Source organism: Mercenaria mercenaria, chromosome 1 (genome assembly GCF_021730395.1).
Source record: "Mercenaria mercenaria strain notata chromosome 1, MADL_Memer_1, whole genome shotgun sequence".
In the NCBI taxonomy this organism is placed as follows: Eukaryota; Metazoa; Mollusca; class Bivalvia; order Venerida; family Veneridae; genus Mercenaria; species Mercenaria mercenaria.
Window position 1 is genome coordinate 3,669,386 of NC_069361.1, and position 22,147 is coordinate 3,691,532.

General features: G+C 36.4%; 1 protein-coding gene across 1 annotated transcript in view; it reads right to left on the reverse strand.

Moving 5' to 3' along the window:
• Window positions 1-218: 218 nt before the first annotated feature.
• LOC123545145 (ubiquitin thioesterase OTUB1-like) overlaps window positions 219-22,147 on the reverse strand; it is a 43,153-nt gene continuing 21,224 nt past the window's right edge. The window contains exons 4-8 of the mRNA XM_045331456.2: window positions 17,277-17,395; window positions 7,693-7,777; window positions 5,832-5,935; window positions 2,738-2,828; window positions 219-2,387 (exon numbers count right to left, since the gene is read on the reverse strand). Of these exons, the coding sequence (XP_045187391.1) occupies window positions 2,190-2,387; window positions 2,738-2,828; window positions 5,832-5,935; window positions 7,693-7,777; window positions 17,277-17,395 (597 nt within the window). The 3' untranslated portion in view covers window positions 219-2,189. The remainder of the gene's footprint in view (window positions 2,388-2,737; window positions 2,829-5,831; window positions 5,936-7,692; window positions 7,778-17,276; window positions 17,396-22,147) is intronic.

Consider the following 22,147-nt stretch of genomic DNA (forward strand, 5'->3'; position numbering starts at 1 on the left):
ACAGGCATCATCGCAGTATGTGGTTCATGTTTATTTCAAGTTTCATGAAATTCTACCTGCTAGTTACTGAGAAATGGCTGCTGACGGACAACGCCATTTCAATACCCCCCTCCCGATTTCATCAGTGGGGGATAATAAAGATACCAAACCTGAATGCAAATGATTAAGTGCAACAGCTTTGCTTGTAAAATGATTGAGCTAGAAACCTGAACAAGCACTAATAATACAGTAAACTTTATTGATGTAAATAGACATTTTTCTTCTGTTTTTTTTTTCTTCACATCTTTATTAAACAAAGCGAGATACAATGTAAGCATTAAATACATGCAAACAGTTATGAAAGTTGACCTGCATCATCTATACACTTTGCTTCTAACAAAGTCAAGTTTTCTGACAAAACAAATGATTGAGACAATGATTTAGGAACACTGCTGTAATGTCACATGAACTTTAAGTGATTTACTGATGAACACACATGTATTACCATACATACCTTTCATTCCATATAAATCTGGTATAGAAAACTGAAATTTCACTTTAACCCTATAATTTGAACAAAAACACGTTGCTGCTTTCTGAATCATTCAATATTTTACCAATTTACAAAGAAGGCCAATTACGTCATTACAAAGAAAGACCATTATGGCATAAAAATGAATGACCATTACATTATAACAAAGGAAGTCCAACACATCACTAAAAAGAAAGTCTTAGACCATTACTTCATTAATATGAAAGACCATTATGACATTGCAACCATCGAACATTACATTAAAACAAAGACCATTATGTCATTACAAAATGACCATTCTATAATTACAATAAAAGACAATTACATCATTAAAATAAAAAGAAAGACCAGAATATTATTTCAAAGAGAGACCGTTACATAATTACAAAGAAAGTCATTAGAAAGAAAGACCATCATGTCACTACATAGAAAGACTGTTTTGTCATTACAAAGAAAAACAATTATACTAGTAAAAGACAGAGCATTACTTCATTACAAAGAAAGAACATTATATCATTTTCACAATTTTTAGTAAGGGCTTTAACTCATGTGAGTTTTGAAGGATGCACCTGATTATTAATCTTGGTCAGTATATTATGCACATAAACTTTGTGACAAAGTTTGGTGAACACTGGATACAAACTCTGCATATGTCTGTGAAAATAAATTTTGTGGCCGCCTGCCGCCACGGATATTTCCATAATATAGCCCATTCCGTGGATGTATAAAAAAGGTTTGTTCTATAAAGCTCAGTACTGGTGCCTCTGAAAACAGCACTGTGCTGGCTGAAGGACAGAGTCAACAAAACCTGCAAGCAAACTGGATGTTTTTTTTTCAGAAACAAGTGCTGGTAATACCCCAAACAGAAAGGAAAAGGGTTTTCAATGTTGATATCATAAGCACTTTGCTGTCGCTGACCTTGAATTCAAAGAAGTGTATTATAAAAGACGGATTCGTCCTAAAGAGATACTATTAATAATCAGTACTCACTGAATAACTCCTACCTACAATGTGATTTTCTACATCCTCAGACAGCAACAGCTTATACATGCACAATGTACTGAAATTTCAACTTTCAAATATTTGTTGTTTTGACTTTGAAAAATCCTAACCCTAACCCTAACCCAAGTTCCTTGCTCAAAGTAAATAACATTGCAAGTCACTATTTTCACCAATCCTAACTTGAACAGAGGTTTCTCTCAACAGTTCGAAAAATGCATATTTACTTTTCTAACAGATGATACATGAATGCAAGACATTTAATGTCTAGTAAACTTTATATTTCTATTGACACAGTCCAGCAAGTAGCAATATTTTACAGGACTAAGTTATGAATTCAGACTTTAGCACTGAGATAAGTACTTTAAAAGTTTGTGTGTACTTAAACTGCTGTTTATAATAAACATGTAATGTGACTACACAAAAACTGGTAACAACCTGTGACCTTTCAATAAATTTTGTATACTTACTGGCAAACTGAAAGTTATACACTAATATCTGTTTACATGTTATTGTATTCTCCTTTAGAAGGCTATCAAGGTCACACATATATAGATATACTATTCCTTACTGCTCTAACACAACACAAACTTTTATACATTAAATCTTAACCACTCTGTCTATGCTTTAGAGCTTTAAATAACGACACATATGCAGTGAGACTTGACGATGGTAAACATCAGGAGTAGAGTATATCATAGTGTCCAGGACGATACAGCAGTGTTATCAATGGTGTGGAATCTTCAGGAAAATCATGGTGATTACACTTCTCCGTTCCTGCTCTATCCATGTACTCAACTCTCACAGGAACTCCAAGACTCGATGTCAGAGCTATGATGTGAATGTGGTCCGACTCTTTACCCATTGGTTCCACTTCCTAGTGATAAATAAAGACGAAATTCATTTGTAATAAATCTATATTGCTGAAACCTTGCACAGATTTTTTTTTAGTATGTCAAATGTCAATAAAATCTGTACAAGATATGGAAATATAGAACAAAAAGTTAATTTTAGTATTAAAATGTTGATGAACACTGGCCACTATAACTTGTACACTTTGCTTCAGTTCTAGGCATTCATTAATCAGTAATTATGAAAACCAGCTTACACAATAAACTTGTTATTGATACATCAAATAATATCAGTAACTTTATACAGAAGTAGTATGCAGATAGTTCATGATTAAATGCAAAGTGAATCTGCCAACATCTGTCTGTAAAAAGTTACCTGGTTACAGAATTCTTTCATGGTTCTGCCCCCTTCAAGGAAACTACCAAAGAAATCTGCTTCCTTTTGTAGGTATCCAGACACCAATAATCTGAAATAGTAAATACATGGAAAATTAAAAAGAAATGAGGATATGATATACTGATAACCAGTAAGATTGCAAATGAGAATGAGCAGGGCATTTAGTTACGAACAACAATCTAGTAAAAACTCAGTTTTAAGGGACAACTTTTTCATAATTTCAAGGTTCAATGACACTTGGTAATACAATACAGCACTGTGCTAAAATTACATTTATTTTATGATCAATTCATGTATGTGAATCTTTTCAATAAAATTTAATGTAATCTTTTATGTAAACATCTATATATCTAGCATATTACAGTAGGTGAGAAAATATGTTGTCAACTCTCATTGTCATTGTGCGATAGAGTACCAACCTAGGATTTTATAAGAGAGATAATCATCTGAATACAAGTGCAAGTTTATCAAAGCAGTTAGTTCCCTTGAGGGCAGCTATTGAGGTAAAGGTTCTATGCTAAATAGGAATGAAAAGAAGTAAACCAATGAAAAAAAAATAATATGAAATTATTTATTGATAACACCAAAATTAAACACATCGTCAGTGGTTCAAATGACCATTTCCGCAGTCCAGTTCACTTTATGTCAGTTGTTATTTATACAATTCATATATAGTGAAATATGTTTGCTGTATGGTTACAGAATACCTCAGATAAAATAATTACTTCATGTGGCATCGAAGAATTCCTCATAATTGAGTTTTACTGTGTATGCATATATAAGATATTGTGAAAAGTAAGAGCTGTCCGTAAGACAGTCAATGCTTGACTATTCGAATTGTTGTTCCAGAAGCAGGAATATTACCTTACATGTAGTTAAAATCCAGTTGTTCAAAAACTTTTCAACCTCTACCGACAGTCAAGCAGAAACATTTATTGACAAATGGACAGATGGACGTAGAACATGCGAAAGTCCAAGTGCCCCCATAAATTTTTGAGGACACAAAGAGTTAAATACAGATATGATACCTGAGCACTGCAAATCAGGGCATCACAGTAAAGTGTGTGAAGTTTCAATCCAATCGAACAAGTACACCAAACTAAAGTAAATGAAAAGGCATGACATTTTGAAGCCACCCACTCATACATACTGGTCACCGTGGCTCAATGGTTAAGGCGTCCGCCTCGGGATCAGGAGGTCGAAGGTTCGAGCCCCACAGGGAGTGTTCGTCCGGGGGATGTATGTCACGGGACTCCGAAGAGGCCGGTTCATGAGCCGCAACCTAGTTAAATGAATGGTTACCGACTTTCATCTGCCTGGCACCTGGCATAGTGGTAGATGTTGGGAGATAATTGGTACGCACAATAAAGATGTCTCATAAGTAGGGGTGACACTATAATAAACAAGAGCCATGTCAGACATGGCTAATCCCCCCACCGGGCATATCATAATTGAAGGATGTGGTCCGCATCAGGGGTTTTAAGATGTGGAAGAAAGAATAAGTCAGTAGTGAGGTGGTTTACTGCTAAATTTTATTAGTTTTCATGAAGAGTATAGCTATGATGTTTTTCTATATGGCTACTGTAAAAAGAAGGAATGGAAAGCTAACAGGGAACAAGAGTGCCAGAATGTCACAATATATGCCCGTCAAAGCAAATTTCTTTACTCCAGCAGCTGTATTTGCAAATGGAATGTTAATTTTGTGGTTGTTTAGTAATCATTGTAAGTCTTTTGTTTTTTAAAGTCCACAAAAAAACTCCTTACTAGGTAGAGATACCTTATATATAATAAAATTAATAAAATACACCTAAAACTGGAGAGTAACATCTATGCTGTACCACAGAAAAGTGGTCTTGTTTTTTCCCTAGGGTCAATTATAAAAATGTTACAATATAAGTTATTTATAGTAACAACTAAGGGAAGTTCATCTTTAAAAAAAAAAAAAAAAAAAAAAAATTGCAAGTCCACACAAAAATCTTTATCAGGAAGAGACTGGTCAAAATACACCTCAAAATTGGATTTAGCATGTTTGTTGTACTACAGGAAAGTGGTCTCGATTTTTCCCTACGACTAGTAATGAAAAAGTTACAATAAAAGCTATTTAAAGTAACAACAAAGGGAAGTAATTCTAAAGAAGGGAACTGCGCATGACACTTCGTCTCATGATGGTGTATAATTGTGCCAAGTTACATCAAAATCCCTCCATGCATGAAGAAGAAATGCTTCGGACAAAGTCATTCTTGTATCTGACCTTTGGCCTCTAAGTGTGACCTTGACCTTAGGCCTAGTGACCTGGATCTTGCGCATGACACTCAGTCTCGTGGTGGTGAACATTTGTGCCAAGTTATATCAAAATCCCTCAATGCATGAAGAAGAAATGCTCCGGACAAGGTTTTTATTCTTGTATCCTTTGACCTCTAAGTGTGACCTTGACCGTAGACCTAGGGACCTGGTTCTTGCGTAGGACACTCTGCCTCGTGGTGGTAAACATTTGTGCCAAGATATATCAAAATCCCTCCATGCATGAAGAAGATATGCTCCGGACAAATTTTTTTAAGAAAATATGATAAAGGGGAATAACTCAAAAAATAGGCAAGGTAGAGTTATTGTTCTTGCACACTGCACTTCCTCCCAATGTGTTCTATCAGTGTATGAAGTTTGAAGAAAATCCCTCCAGTACTTTTGGAGTTATGCTCCGGACAAAATTTTTTAAGAAAATAAGATAAAGGGGAATAACTCAAAAAATAGGCAAGGTAGAGTTATTGTTCTTGCACACTGCACTTCCTCCCAATGTGTTCTATCAGTGTATGAAGTTTGAAGAAAATCCCTCAAGTACTTTTGGAGTTATGCTCCGGACAAAGATCGTTGCGGACGCACGGACGGACGCACGCACGGACGGAGAGCATTTCTAATATCCCCTTCACCTTTGGTGGGGGGATAAACAAGACCTTTACCTTTACCATACACCCACCATGTAACAACACCACCAATAAAATAACCAGGTTTTCCATATTGAAAAGTCAAAAGATAAGAAAGGCAAAGTATGTGTGTACCTGCTCTGCATATTTCTTACCTCAAATACACAACAATGTAGTCTGAACGGCCTTGGTCATTAAACGTTTCCAATAACTCATCCAGTGAACAATGGTTTTCCACTTTACTAACAACCTCCATAAACTGAAAAGAAAGTAAAATATATCCATTCAAAAGTTATCTGGATCAATACTGCATGATTCCAGTTTTACTTGAAACAACATAAACAAAGCAAGATTATATATATAACAAGAGGACCATGATGGCCCTGAATCGCTCACCTGTCCCCACATGACCCAGTTTTAAACGGAGTATGATTTTTTCTATTATTTGACATTGTGACCTAGTTTTTGAGCTCATGTAACCCAGTGTTGAAACTGACCTAGATAAAATTCTAACCAATTTTCATGAAGATCCACTGAAAAATATGGCCTCTAGAGAGGTCACAAGATTTTTTATTATTTGACCTACTGACCTAGTTATTGACGGCATGTGACTCAGTTTCAAAACTGACCTAGATATCATCAAGGTGAACATTCTGACCAATTTTCATGAAGATCCATTCAAAAGTATGGCCTCTAGAGAGGTCACAAGGTTTTTCTATTTTTAGCCCTACTGACCTAGTTTTTGACTGCAGTTGACCCACTTTCAAACCTGACCTAGATATCATCAAGAAGAACATTCAGACCAATTTTCATATAGATCCCATGAAAAATATAGCCTCTAGAGAGGTCACAAAGCTTTTTTGTTATTTGACCTACTGACCTAGTTATTAAAAACACGTGACCAAGTTTCAAACAAGACCTAGATATCATCAAGGTGAACATTCTGTCTTAAATTCATGAAGATCCATTTAAAAATATGGCCTCTAGAGAGGTCACAAGGTTTTTTTGTTATTTGACCTACTGACCTAGTTATTGATGGCATGTGACCCAGTTTCAAACTTGACCTAGATATCATCAAGGTGAGCATTCTGACCAATTTTCATGAAGATCCATTCACAAGTATGGCCTCTAGAGAGGTCACAAGGTTTTTCTATTTTTAGACCTACTGACCTAGTTTTTGACCGCAGTTGACCCAGTTTCGAACTTGACCTAGATATCATCAAGATGAACATTCTGACCAACTTTCATACAGATCCCATGAAAAATATGGCCTCTAGAGAGGTCACAATGTTTTTCTATTATTTGACCTACTGACCTAGTTTTTGATGGCACGTGACCAAGTTTCGAACTTGACCTAGATATCATCAAGGTGAACATTCTGAATAACTTTCATGAAGATCCATTGAAAAGTATGGCCTCTAGAGAGGTCACAAGGTTTTTCTATTTTTAGACCTACTGACCTAGTTTTTGATTGCAGTTGACCCAGTTTCGAACTTGATCTAGATATCATCAAGATAAACATTCTGACCAACTTTCATAAAGATCCCAAGAAAAATGTGACCTCTAGAGTGGCCACAAGCAAAAGTTTACGCACGCACGGACGCACAACGGACGCTGCGTGATCACAAAAGCTCACATTGTCACTTTGTGACATGTGAGCTAAAAACACAGGTTTTAATACAAATATTGTTTGCTCAGACATTTTAAGGTAACTATGTTTGTTAAAACATCACATCAACTGTAGGTGATATAGTCACTTTCCAACTTTTGATAGAAAATGAAAACTCTAGTTGCCCCTATGACCATTATTTCAATCACCAGCACTCACAATGGTGGAACTACTAACCTTCCTGGATTTCTGATAATGAATCTACAAATATTGTTTTTCTAAGGAAAGTAGTTGATAATGAACCTGACGAAGTCCAGATCAGAAAAGTCTGAAATGATCAACTTATACCACCATATCCCTAAATGCTTGTGTTCACGGGGTATTTTATTTAATACTTAATCTCGTACTGTTTCATGGAAATCTTCTATGGTAAATTCCGGGAATCCAAGCGTGACCAGCTCATTTTTACTTTGTTTAGCAACGTCTCTAAATCTGAAAAATAGTGAGGCATTCTTATTAACTTTTACAGTCAAATAAAACAGACAAACTGTTTTCTGACAGATGAAAGTGCATCAAAACTTTAACCTGAAATTCTAAGTAAAAAGGGGAGATAACTGAAGAAATATTAGTGCATGGGACATAGCCCTCGAGTCAAATGATGTGGGTGATGATGTGGAACAACTGTTCAAAGTTTGAATCAAAGCCATTCATTTATGACAGAGTGGAAGTGCTGCACTGTGCACCAAAACCTTAACCTGAAATTCTAAGAAAAAAGGGGAGATAATTCATGAAATATTAGTGCCCACAAGTCAAATGATGTGAAATAAATGTTTTAACTTGGAAGCAAATGCACTGATAAAGTGAAAATAACCAAGGTATGGCCACTGACAGATATCATGTAAGTAGGAAAGCTCTCAATCATACTACTGGGCTAGAAAAGTTATAATTTAGAAACAAAGTTTTAACTACAAAGTACTTAAAAGCAATTAACTAGTTTTAGATATTACCTAGAGATTGTTTTTGAATTTAACGTCTCGCCTTAATGTTTCATTTTAATGGTTAGATGAACACATATTATATATTTTGGGAAAAACACTAGGACACGTGTTTTGAGATAGACAGACAGTACAATGTTTGTTATACAAGTTAATTTGTGGGGAAAGTAAAAGTAAAATCTTTAAACATACACTAAATGATTTTTAGTTTTGGCAGTTTTTTTGTTTTCTTTTTGACAAATTAGAATATTCCGACATTCTGTGTAGGGCCACCCAAGTAACATTTGTGAAAAAGTCTCTTAAAACAGATCAGCAGTTTCTGAACAAGAGCTGTCACAGGAGACAGCTTGCTCAACTTTTTCGATGCTGGATAGTGAAACTGGGCACATCTGAGGAAGCTGAAGATGTCACTGCAATGTTTAATGACTCCAATGGTGGATAAAATATTGTGCAAGAGTTATGCACCTTGTGTCATATGATGATGTGGAACAACTACTTCAAGTTTGAATCAATCAATTTAGTAATAACTGAGATCAAGTGAAAATGCATCAAAATTAACCTTAAATTCTAAGTAAAATGGGGCACAATTAATGAAAATTTGGTGCCAGAGTTATGCAACTTGTGTCATATGATGTGGGTGATAAGGTGGAACAACTATGTTTGAATCAAATCCATTTTATAATAATTGACATAGAGTGAAAGTGCATCAAAACTTTAACCTGAAATTCTAAGTAAAATGGGGGGATAATTCAGGCCCTTGTGTCATATGATATGAGTGATGATGTTGAACAACTATTGAAAGTTTCATTTTTTTTTAAATCAAATTTAATAACAAGAGCCATGTTAGACATGGCCAATCCCCCTGCCAGGCATATTATAATTGAAGGCTAATGTTCCTGGCAAGTTATTGTCTGAAAGTATTAATTTTGGGGAAAGCTTTGAAGAACCATTTAGTCGTGGTCCACATCAGGGGTTTTAAAGATGTGGAAGAAAGAATTATTCAGTGGTGAGGTGGTTTACTGCTAAAATTCATTAATTTTCATGAACAGTATAGCTACGATGTTTTTCTATATGGCTACTGTAAAAAGATGGAATGGAAAGCTAACAGGGAACAAGAGTGCCAGAATGTCACAATATTCGCCCGTAGAAATTATTGTAATTATTTTATTTTTCTAAGTCCACAAAAAAACTCCTTACCAGGTAGAGATATCTTAAAATACACCTAAAATTGGAAAGTAACATCCATGTTGTACCACAGAAAAGTGGTCTTGTTTTTTCCCTATGGTCAATTATAAAAATGTTACAATATACGTTATTTATAGTAACAACTAAGGGAAGTTAATCTTTAAAAAAAAAAAAAAATGTAAGTCCACACAAAAATCTTTACCAGGTAGAGATTGGTCAAAATACACCTCAAAATTGGATGTAGCATGCATGTTGTACTACAGAAAAGTGGTCTCGATTTTTCCCTACGACTAGTAATGAAAAAGTTACAATAAAAGCTATTTAAAGTAACAACAAAGGGAAGTAATTCTAAAGAAGGGAACTGCGCATGACACTTCGTCTCATGATTTGTATAATTGTGCCAAGTTACATAAAAATCCCTCCATGCATAAAGAAGAAATGCTTCGGACAAAGTCATTCTTATATCTGACCTTTGGCCTCTAAGTGTGACCTTGACCTTAGACCTAGGGACCTGGATCTTGCGCATGACACTTTGTCTTGTGGTGGTGAACATTTGTGCCAAGTTATATCAAAATCCCTCTATGCATGAAGAAGAAATGCTCCGGACAAGGTTTTCATTCTTGTATACTTTGACCTCTAAGTGTAACCTTGACCTTAGAACTAGGACCTGGTTCTTGCGCATGACACTCCATCTCATGGTGGTGAACATTTGTGCCAAGATATATCAAAATCCCTCCATGCATGAAAAAGATATGCTCCGGACAAATTTTTTAAGAAAATATGATAAAGGGAAATAACTCAAAAAATAGGCAAGGTTGAGTTATTGTTCTTACACACTGCACTTCCTCCCAATGTGTTCTATCAGTGTATGAAGTTTGAAGAAAATCCCTCTAGTAGTTTTGGAGTTATGCTATGGACAATTTTTTTAAGAAAATAAGATAAAAGGGGAATAACTCAAAAACTAGGCAAGGTAGAGTTACTGTTCTTGCACACTGCACTTTCTCCCAATGTGTTCTATCAGTGTTTTGAAGAAAATCCCTCCAGTACTTCTGGAGTTATGCTCCGGACAAAATTTTTTAAGAAAATATGATAAAGGGAAATAACTCAAACTAGAACTGTCACAGGAGTGACCCATACCCCCACCATACGGTCTTGTCACAGAAGAATGGCAACCATAAGAAATCTTAAAAATACTTTGGAGTACTTCATCCTGGGCTTCCACATATAAGTAATACTAGTATAATACTAGTAAATATATTAAATCTCTAATATTAGAGATACACTAAAAGTGAATTTAAAAAAGTGTCTTACCGACCCATGTTACCACAGAAAAATGTTTTTACTTTTTACATAGGACTTATAATAAAAAAGTTAGAAAAATACCTAAAATATTGAAAATCTAAAAATAGGATTTCTAAAAATAGACTAATTCCTGGAATTTAAGGGGAAGAAACTCAGTACAAAAGTTAAAAAAAAGGTTACTTCCCTTTGGCTCTAAGCCAATCAGAATGAGATATAGTGAAAATACATCAAAATTAACCTTAAATTCTAGGTAAAATGTGACACAATTCAAGAAAAATTAGTGTCAGAGTTATGCAGCTTGTGTCACATGATGTGGGTGATGAGGTGGAACATCTATTTTAAGTCTGAATCTAATCCATTCAGTAGTAACTGAGATATAGTGAAAATACATCAAAATTAACCTTAAATTCTAAGTAAAAAGGGACATAATTCATGAAAAATTAGTGTCAGAGTTATGCACCTTGTGTCACATGATGTGGGTGATGAGGTGGAACATCTATTTTAAGTTTGAATCAAATCCATTTTGTAATAATTGAGATATAGTGAAAATACATCAAAATCAACCTTAAATTTAAAGTAAAAGGGGACATAATTCATAAAAAAATTATGTCAGAGTTAAGCACCTTATGTCACATCATCTGGGTGATGAGGTGGAACAACTATTTTAAGTTTTAATCAAATCCATTTAGTAACTAGAGCTATCACTAAAGGTGATGAATGTACCCCCCCGCATGCACTGACACAGTACATTGCAATCTGACACACACAAGACTGCATAATTATGTGGACTGTATGTATATAGACTGTATGTATAAGTATAGTAAATAAAAACAAAGTCCCATAACTATGCAGAATATTTATCTAAAAGAATGTAACATGCACCATGCACAACTAGGGTTGGTACTGATAACTTGTGTGAAGTTTCATTAAATTGTGTGAAAGGGTTTGGTAGCTTAGGCGCGCACAAGAATGCATATGCAGACTGTATGTGCATAGTATGTTAACAAGAAACAAAGTCCCATAAATCTGCAATTTTTGTCGCTGAAAGAACCTAACATGCCCCATGCACAACTACTGTTGTAACTGATCACTTGTGTGAAGTTTCATTAAATTGTGTCAAGGGGATGAGGAGAGATGGTGCGCACAAGATTGTGTCTATGTATATAGAATAGTAACAAAAAAACAAAGTCCCATAACTCTGCAAATTTTTTTTCTAAAAGAACCTAACATGCCCCATGCACAACTGCTGTTGGTACTGATCACTTGTGTGAAGTTTCATTAAATTGTGTCAAGGGGATGAGGAGAGATGGTGCGCACAAGATTGTGTCTATGTATATAGTATAGTAACAAAAAAACAAAGTCCCATAACTCTGCAGATTTTTTTTCTAAAAGAATCTAACATGCCCCATGCACAACTACTGTTGGTACTGATCACTTGTGTGAAGTTTCATTAAATTGTGTCAAGGGGATGAGGAGAGATGGTGCGCACAAGATTGTGTCTATGTATATAGTATAGTAACAAAAAAACAAAGTCCCATAACTCTGCAGATTTTTTTTCTAAAAGAATCTAACATGCCCCATGCACAACTACTGTTGGTACTGATCACTTGTGTGAAGTTTCATTAAATTGTGTCAAGGGGATGAGGAGAGATGGTGCGCACAAGATTGTGTCTATGTATATAGTATAGTAACAAAAAAACAAAGTCCCATAACTCTGCAATTTTTTTTTCTAAAAGAACCTAACATGCCCCATGCACAACTACTGTTGGTACTGATCACTTGTGTGAAGTTTCATTAAATTCTGTCAAGGGGATAAGGAGAGATGGTGCCCACAAGATTGCGTCTACGGACAGACGACCAGACGGACAGACAGACAGACAGACAACCTGAAACCAGTATACCCCCCCTTACAACTTTGTTGTCGGGGGGTACAATAACTGAGATATAGTGAAAATACAACAAAATTAACCTTAAATTCTAAGAAAAGGGGACATAATTCATGAAAACTTGGTGTCAGAGTTATGCACCTTGTGTCACATGATGTGGGCACATGATGTGGGTGATGAGGTGGAACATCCATTTTAAGTTTGAATCAAATCCATTCAGTAGTAACTGAGATATAGTGAAAATACATCAAAATCAACCTTAAATTCTAAGTAAAAAGGGGCATAATTCATAAAAAAAATGGTGTCAGAGTTATGCACCTTGTGTCACATGATGTGGGTGATGAGGTGGAACATCTATTTTAAGTTTGAATCAAATCCATTTAGTAATAACTGAGATATAGTGAAAATACAACAAAATTAACCTTAAATTCTAAGTAAAAGGGGACATAATTCATGAAAACTTGGTGTCAAGAGTTATGCACCTTGTGTCACATGATGTGGGTGATAAGGTGGAACATGGTTTTTAAGTTTGAATCAAATCCATTTGGTAATAACTGAGATAATAGATTTCGGGACGGGACGGGACGGGACGGGACAAAACTGACTCCTATATACCCCCCTCAAACATGTTTGGTGGGGGTATAAAAATAGGCAAGGTAGAGTTACTGTTCTTGCACACTGCACTTCCTCCCAATGTGTTCTATCAGTGTATGAAGTTTGAAGAAAATCCCTCCAGTACTTTTGGAGTCATGCTCCGGACAAAGATCGTTGCGGATGGACGGACGGAGAGCATTTCTAATATCCCCTTCGCCTTTGGCGGGGGGATAAATAATGGAGATAGAGTGAAAGTGCATCAAAACTTTAACCTGAAATTCTAAGTAAAAAGGGAGATAATTCATTAAATATTGGTACCAGAGTTATGGACCTTGTGTCATGTGACGTGGGAGATGATGTGGAAGAACAACTTTCAGTCTGAATCAAATCCATTTAGTAACCAGAAGGTGTTCTTGTCACAAAAACATAGTTTTGCTCCTATGTATTCTAAGGACAGAAAAGGAAATCTGTCCAGCAGTTTGACCTGTGAAAGCAAGACAAGATTTTTCTATTTTTAGCTTTGGTGGCCATTTTGTGCAGCAAAGCGGAATGTGCCAGCAATATGCACAACTAGGGTTGGTACTGATCACTCCTGTGAAGTTTTGTTGAAATCCTGCCAGCAATTGGACCTACATGGAAGCCGGACAAGATCTTTAACTTTGGTGGCAATTTTGTTCAGCAAAGCAGAATGTGTCAGCGAAATGCATATTTAGGCTTGATGATCACTCCGTGTATTTTCGTTGAAAGCATTTGACCTGTGAAGCCGAACAAGATTTCATTTAGCTCTGTGGCCAGTTTGCAGCGAAGCGAACATTGGCAAATGCACACTAGCTGGTACTGATCACCCCTGTGAAGTTTCGTCGAAATCTGGTCAAAAGTTTGACCTGTGAAAGCCGACAAGATTCATCTATTTTTAGCTCTTGCATCCATTTTGTGCAACGAATCGGAACGTGCCGTTGATATGCACAACTAGGCTTGGTACTAGTCACACCTGTGAAATTTTGTCAAAATCCAGCCAGCAGTTTAACATCTATTACATCTAAGAGAAACTATTTAATACTATAAACAAGAGGTCCCTGAAGGCCCTGTATCGCTCACCTGACCTATGGACATAAAGGTCAGATCATCAAGATTAACATCTGACCACAGTTTCATTAAGGTTAACTACTTTTCTTTATTGCCTTGTGACCTAGTTTTCACCACTGACCAGATCGAACTGACCAAATCAAGATAAACATTTCTGACCAAGTTTCAGAAGATACAATCTAAAGTGCCTCAGATTGTTAACTACTTTACTTGATCTGACCTGTGACCTATTTTTGACCCACCTGACCAGATTTAACTTCACCTATAGATCATCAAGATTAAATTCTGACCTTCATTAAGATATGTCATATATGGCCTTAAGTGTAACTACTACTTTGATTGACCTGGACCTAGTTTTGACCCACCTAACCAGATTGAACTCGACCGAGAGATCGTCAAGATTAATATTCTGAAAAAGCTTCATTAAGATATGGTCATAAATGTGGCCTCTAGAGAGTTAACTAACTTTTTACTCTGATTTGACCTAGTGACCTAGTTTTAAACCCACATGACCCAGATTCGAACTTGACCTAAAGATCATCAAAGTTAACATTCTGACAAAGACTCATGAAGATACAGTCATAAATGTGACCTCTAGAGTGTTAATACGCTTTTCCTTTGATTTTTTGACCTGGTGACTTAGTTTTTGATCCCACACAATCCAGATTAGAACTTGATCTTGAGGTCATCAAGACAAACATTCTGATTAAATTTCATAGAGATATAGCTATGAATGTGGCCTTTAGTGTGCTAACAAGCTTTTCCTTTGATTTGACCTGGTGACCTAGTTTTTTTACCTCAGATGATCCAATATTAAACTCGTCCAAGATTTTATTGAGGGTAACATTCTGGCCAAGTTACATTAAGATTGGTCCAAAATTTTGACCTCTAGAGTTTAAACAAGCTTTCCCTTTGATCTGACCTGGTGACCTAGTTTTTGACACCACCTGAGCCAGATTTGAACTTGACCTAAAAAATTTAAAGATTAACATTCTGGCCAAATTTCATTAAGATACGGTCATAAATGTGGCATCTGGAGTGTTAACTAGCTTTTCCTTTGATTTGATCTACTGACCTAGTTTTTGACCCCACACAATCTGAGTGTTAACTAGCTTTCCTTGATTTGACTCGACCTAGTTTTGACCCCACATGACCCGATTCAAACTTGACCTAAAGATCATCAAGGTAACTTTCTGACCATATTCATGAGATACTCTTAATGTAGCCCTAGAGTTTAACGTTTTCTTTGATTTCGACCTGGTGACCTAGTTTTTTACCAACTTGACCAGATTTAAACTATCCAAAGACTATCATTTAACATTCTGACCAAGTTTCTTTAAAGATTGCCATAAATGTGCCTCTAGAGTGTAAACTAGCTTTCCTATGATTGACCTGGTACTAGTTTTTGACCCCACCTGATCCAGATTTGAACTTGACAGAAAGATCATCAAGATTAATATTCTGAAAATGTTTCATTAAGATATTGTCATAAATGTGGCCTCTACAGTGTTAACTTTTTGACCCCACATGGCATCTGGAGTGTTAACTAGCTTTTCCTTTGATTTGATCTACTGACCTAGTTTTTGACCCCACATGACCCAGATTCAAACTTGACCTAAAGATCATCAAGGTTAACTTTCTGACCAATATTCATGAAGATACAGTCTTAAATGTAGCCTCTAGAGTGTTAAAACGTTTTCTTTGATTCTTCGACCTGGTGACCTAGTTTTTTACCAAACTTGACCCAGATTTAAACTTATCCTAAAGACCATCAATATTAACATTCTGACCAAGTTTCATAAAGATATTGCCATAAATGTGGCCTCTAGAGTGTAAACTAGCTTTTCCTATGATTTGACCTGGTATTAGTTTTTGACCCCACCTGATCCAGATTTGAACTTGACAGAAAGATCATCAAGATTAATATTCTGAAAATGTTTCATTAAGATATTGTCATAAATGTGGCCTCTAGAGTGTTAACTAACTTTTCCTTGATTTGACCTTGTGACCTAGTTTTTGACCCCAGATGAGGTAGATTCAAACTTACCCTGAAGATCATCAAGATTAACATTCTAAGTTTGATGAAGATACAGTCATAAATGTGGCCTCTACAGTGTTAACAAGCTTTTCATTTGATTTGACCTGGTGACCTAGTTTTTGACCCCACCTGACCCAATATCGAACTCGTCCGAGATTTTATTTAGGGTAACATTATGACCAAGTTTCATTAGGATTGGGCCAAAATTGTGATCTCTAGAGTGTCAACAAGCTTTTCCTTTCATTTGACCCGATGACCTAGTTTTTGAACCCAGGTGACCCAATATCAAACTAGTCCAAGATTTAATTGAGAGTAACATTCTGACAAAGTTTCATTAGAATTAGGCCAAATTGTGACCTCTAGAGTGTCAACAGGCTTTTCCTTTGATCTGACCAGGTGAACTAGTTTTTGTCCCCAGATGACCCAATATCGAACTCGTCCAAGACTTTACTGAGGGTAACATTCTGACCAAGTTTCATAAGACTGGGCTAAAATTGTGACTTCTAGGGTGTTAACAATCAAATTGTTGGCGACGAACGACTGACTACTGACACAGGGCGATCACAAAAGTCACCTTGTGCACTTCATGCTCAAGTGAGCTAAAAAGGCCTTATGTCTGAATGGACAGGAGTGTCATTAAATTTTTTTGATCTTTTAAACACATCCCAAGGTTTACTTTCATGGGGCTTTTGCACTTGATAGTCATATCTCTAGTTTACAAACAAGCCTCCTTTTCAAATATTATGTCAATGTCACTGTATGAACCAGATTCTTCAGCACAAGATTTTTAAAACTGGCAATGTCCATTTAACTGCACTTTGCCATGAAGGGATCATGTAAAAAGCATTGGTGACTACCGTTTCTACTGAAGCTGGAAGTAACTCGACAGCATGGATGAGTCTTACCTGTCTATGTCTGTTCTATCAATGAGAAGTTTCTCAAGATAAGCAAACCCAAATGCTCTAAAGAAACAATTTCCATCACCTCTTGTCTTCCGCACATACTGGTACCTGTTTTTTAGATCCTGGTAAAAATATAAGAAAAATGTTTTACTCATACAGTAGAACACTGACCACCTGCAGCCATAAGGGGATGGACAAAATTCTATCCAGCATTTAAAGCTAGTCAAACATAGATAATTAATAAAAAATACTCCTGTGGTCAACAAAAACTGTTTGTGAGAGTCATGGTACTACAGCCTTCAATACTCAAGCAAACCGTATTGCATTGTACTTTTATGAAAATAAATAACTCAAAATTGATGGATAAAGACAAGCAAGAGTTCAGCTGCTGAACCTCTGCCATGACTTTTATATTTTTGATGTTCTGACTGCTGTACATAACAAACAAGAGCTGTCGGAGGACAGCAACGCTCGGCTATTCAACAGCCTTGTCAACTGAATGAAAACAACAATCGAAAAAGGGGCATAATTTTGTAAAAATACAAATCAGTGTTATGGAACCTCCACCGTGCTTATCAGCTCATGACAGCGGGAAAGTGTGTGAAGTTTCAATCCATTCCCATTAGTGGGCACCGAGATACTAGCTTACATATATACATATAAGAATTTAACCAAAAACTGCTAAGTTGAAAAAGGGGCATAATTTTGTAAAATTCAAAGTAGAGCTATTGAACCTTTGCACTGCATGTCATATCATGACAGTGAACAAGTGCATAAGTTTCAATCCTTTCCCCATTAGTGGATACTGAGATACAAGCTTACATGCAAGAACTTAACCAAAAACTGCTAAGTACACAAGAGGGCCATGAAGGCCCTGTATCGCTCACCTGACCTATTGACCTAAAGATCCTCAAGATTAACATTCTGACCAAGTTTCATTAAGATATGGTCAGAAATGTGGCCTCTAAAGTGTTAACAAGTTTTTCCTTTGATTCAACCTGGTGACCTTGTTTTTGACCCCACATGACCCAGATTCAAACTTGACCTAAAGATCATCAAGATTAACATTCCGACTAAGTTTCATGAAGATACAGTCATAAATGTGGCCTCTAGAGTGTGAACAAGCTTTTTCTTTGATTTGGCCTAGTTACCTACTCTTTGACCCCACCTGACTCAGATTTTAACTTAACCTATAGATCATCATGATTAACATTCTGACCATGTTTCATTAAGATATAATCATAAATGTGGCCTCTACAGTGTTTACCAGCTTTTCCTTTGATTTGACCTGGTGACCTAGTTTTTGACCTTAATGACCCAGATTCAAACTGGACCTTGAGATCATCAAAGTTAACATTCTGACCAAGTTTCATGAAGATACAGTCATAAATGCTGCCTCTACAGTGTTAAGAAGCCTTTCCTTTGATTTGACCTGGTGACCTAGTTTATGATCCCAGATGACCCAATATCGAACTCGTCCAAGATTTTATTGAGGGTAACATTCTGATCAAGATTCATTAAGATTGGGCCAAAATTGTGACCTCTAAAGAGTTAACAAGCTTTTCCTTTGATTTGACCTGGTGACCTAGTTTTTGACCCCAGATGACCCAATATTGAACTCGTCCAAGATTTTACTGAGGGTAACATTCTGATCAAGTTTCATTAAGATTGGGCCAAAATTGTGACCTCTAGAGTGTTAACAAGCTTTTCCTTTGATTTGACCTGGTGACCTAGTTTTTGACCCAAGATAACCCAATATCAAATTCGTCCAAGATTTTATTGAGGGTAACATTCTGACCAAGTTTCATTAAGATTGGGTCAAAATTGTGACCTCTAGAGTGTTAACAAGCTTTTCCTTTGATTTGACCTGGTGACCTAGTTTTTGACCCAAGATAACCCAATATCTAACTCGTCCAAGATTTTATTGAGGATAACATTCTGACCAAGTTTTATTAAGATTGGGCCAAAATTGTGACCTCTAGAGTGTTAACAGTCAAATTGTTGACGACGACGGACAGACGGACGGTGACAGACACAGGGCGATCACAAAAGCTCACATTTGAGCACTTTGTGCTCAGGTGAGCTAAAAAAGGGGCATAATTTAAAACAAGAGCTGTCCGTAAGACAGCCGAGCTCGACTATTCAAAATATTGTTCCAGAAGCAGGAAAATATTACCAAACAAGGTTAAATATCAAAAAGGTTTTAAGTTCAAAAGGGGACATAATTTGACCAAAATGCATATCAGAGTTATGGGACTTGCTGCTATCAACTAGTTTTATAACCCCGAGGGCACATGTGAAATTCAATATCTGCATTAGTTTTGGAGATAGTAACTTGCATGTAAAACTTTAACCAGAATTTTTTAAGTCCAAAAGGGGGCATATTTTGCTAAAATACATGTCAGAGTTATGGAACTTGACCCAGTGAGGTTGGTAATTGACCTAGAAAAAGAAATAATAAGTTTCAAAGCTATATGCCTTTAAATGATAGCTGTATGTACTTGCATGCAAAAACTTAACCAAGGTGTGATGCCGACGCCAATGCCAGGGTGAGTAGAATAGCTAGACTATTCTTTGAAAAGTCGAGCTAAAAATGCAAAGCAGAGTTATGGGACCTGCTTAGTGCAAGTCAGATCATGACAGTGAATTAGTATGTGAAGTTTCAATCCATTCCCATTAGTGAGTACTGAGATACCAGCTTACATACAAAACCTTAACCAAAAATTTCTAAGTCGAAAAACGGGCGTAATTTTGTAAAAAAGCAAAATAGAGTTACGTAACTTGTGCAATGTAAGTCATTTATCACAGTGAATAGTGTGTGAAGTTTCAATCCATTCCCACAAGTGGTTACTGAGATACCAGCTTACATACAAAAACTTAACCAATCGGGACGCGGACGCTGATGCACGGACAATTCCAATAGCTCAACTATTCTAGGTCCAATACTTTTGGAGCTATGCGTGACACAACATTAAAATGACCAATTTTTAACTAAGTCAGGGGCCATAACTCCTACATGACTGAATGAATCTGGACGCGAAACCCCAGTGCACAACTGCACATGCTGACCAACATTCCTGTAAACTTTGGTGACTCTAGGTCAAATACTTTAGGAGCTACGCGCAACACAACATTAAAATGATCAATTTTTAACTAAGTCAGGGGCCATAACTCCTACATGACTGAGTGAATCGGAATGCGAAACCCCAGGTGCACAACTGCACATGCTGACCAACATTCCTGTAAACTTTGGTGACTCTAGGTCAAATACTTTTGGAACTAGGCGCGACACAACATTAAAATGACCAATTTTTACAAAGTCAGGGGCCATAACTCCTACATGACTGAATGAATCCGGACGCGAAACCCCAGGTGCACAACTACACATGCTGACCAACATTCCTGTAAAGTTTTGTGACTCTACGCCAAATACTTTTGGAGCTACGCGCGACACAACATTCTCGGAAGGACGGACGGACAAGGGCAAATCTATATGCCCTCCCCCCCCCAAAAGTGGGGGCATAAAAATGAAAATGAAGACTATATATGCCTGTTACAATAACATAAAGTTCTGTTGACTTAAATCTTAAAAATATCACAGTAGACCAATCATGATATACTACAGTATGAATTTGTGATACCCGACTGAGGCTACAATGAAGAAAAGTCGTGATACCCAATCCTAATTTTGATGACTGTAGCTTGTATTTAATGTAGTAAGAGAATCAAAGTTTCTAAACATCCACATTAGCACATGTAAATAAAAGAGATCTATGTACAACCAATAACTTCTTACAGTGCTATCTAATCTTTCAGACTTTTCATGCAAAACATACTGCACTGTATAAAACATTCGCTGATCTTTATAAAACATTCACTAATCTTTATAAAACATTCAACTTTGACTAGGGTTAAAACATTACGAACAATCAAAATCTATTAATACTTCCAGCCAATACCTGACGTCATACAGTCACTGACTTTTAATAAGCTGTAAGGTCACTGAAGTCAACTATATTTTAAAGGTGGTCAATCAAGTTGAAAGAAAAAATCTGTTTACACATTTTTAGATAAAATACTTTTTGAATAAACAAGAGGGTCATGATGACCCTGGATCGCTCACCTGAGTAATATGAGCTACATTTTTCAAATGTCAAACTGATGATAAAATATCAAGAAAGTCAGTAGGTCACAATTTCATGGTCAATGAAATTCAGTTATACCGTTGTGTGCAAAATTGTGTATGTCATCAAAATTTCAAGGCTATATCTTAAAAAACAAGAAAGTAGGTCAAGGTCACAGTCAAGTGACATCATATTACTTGGGGTCATCAGGTAATTATAATTAAATAGTCTTGGAAATAGGATCAGATGATTTTTTAAGTATTTTTCCTATATAACTCACATAATAACTAAGTGACCCCAGGGCGGGGCCTCTTTTAACCCCATTTGAACAATTTTGGTAGAGGACTACTAGACAATGCATTATACCAAATATCAAAAGCCTAGGTCGTATGGTTTCTGACAAGAAGATTTTTAAAGCTTTTTCCTATATAAGTCCATATAAAACTTGGGACCCCCAGGGCAGGGCCTCTTTTCACCCCAGGGGTACAATTTGAACAATTTTGGTTAAGGACCATAAGACAATGCTACAAACCATATATCAAAGGTCTAAGTGTTGTGGTTTCAGACAAGAAGATTTTTAAACTTTTTTTTCCAATATATAAGTCTATGTAAAACTTGTGACCCCCGGGGCGGGGCCATATTTGATCCTAGGGGCATAATTTGAATAATCTTGGTAGAGGACCACTAGATGATGCTACAAACCAAATATCAAAGCCCTAGGCCATGTCGATGGGTCAGTGCAACATGGTC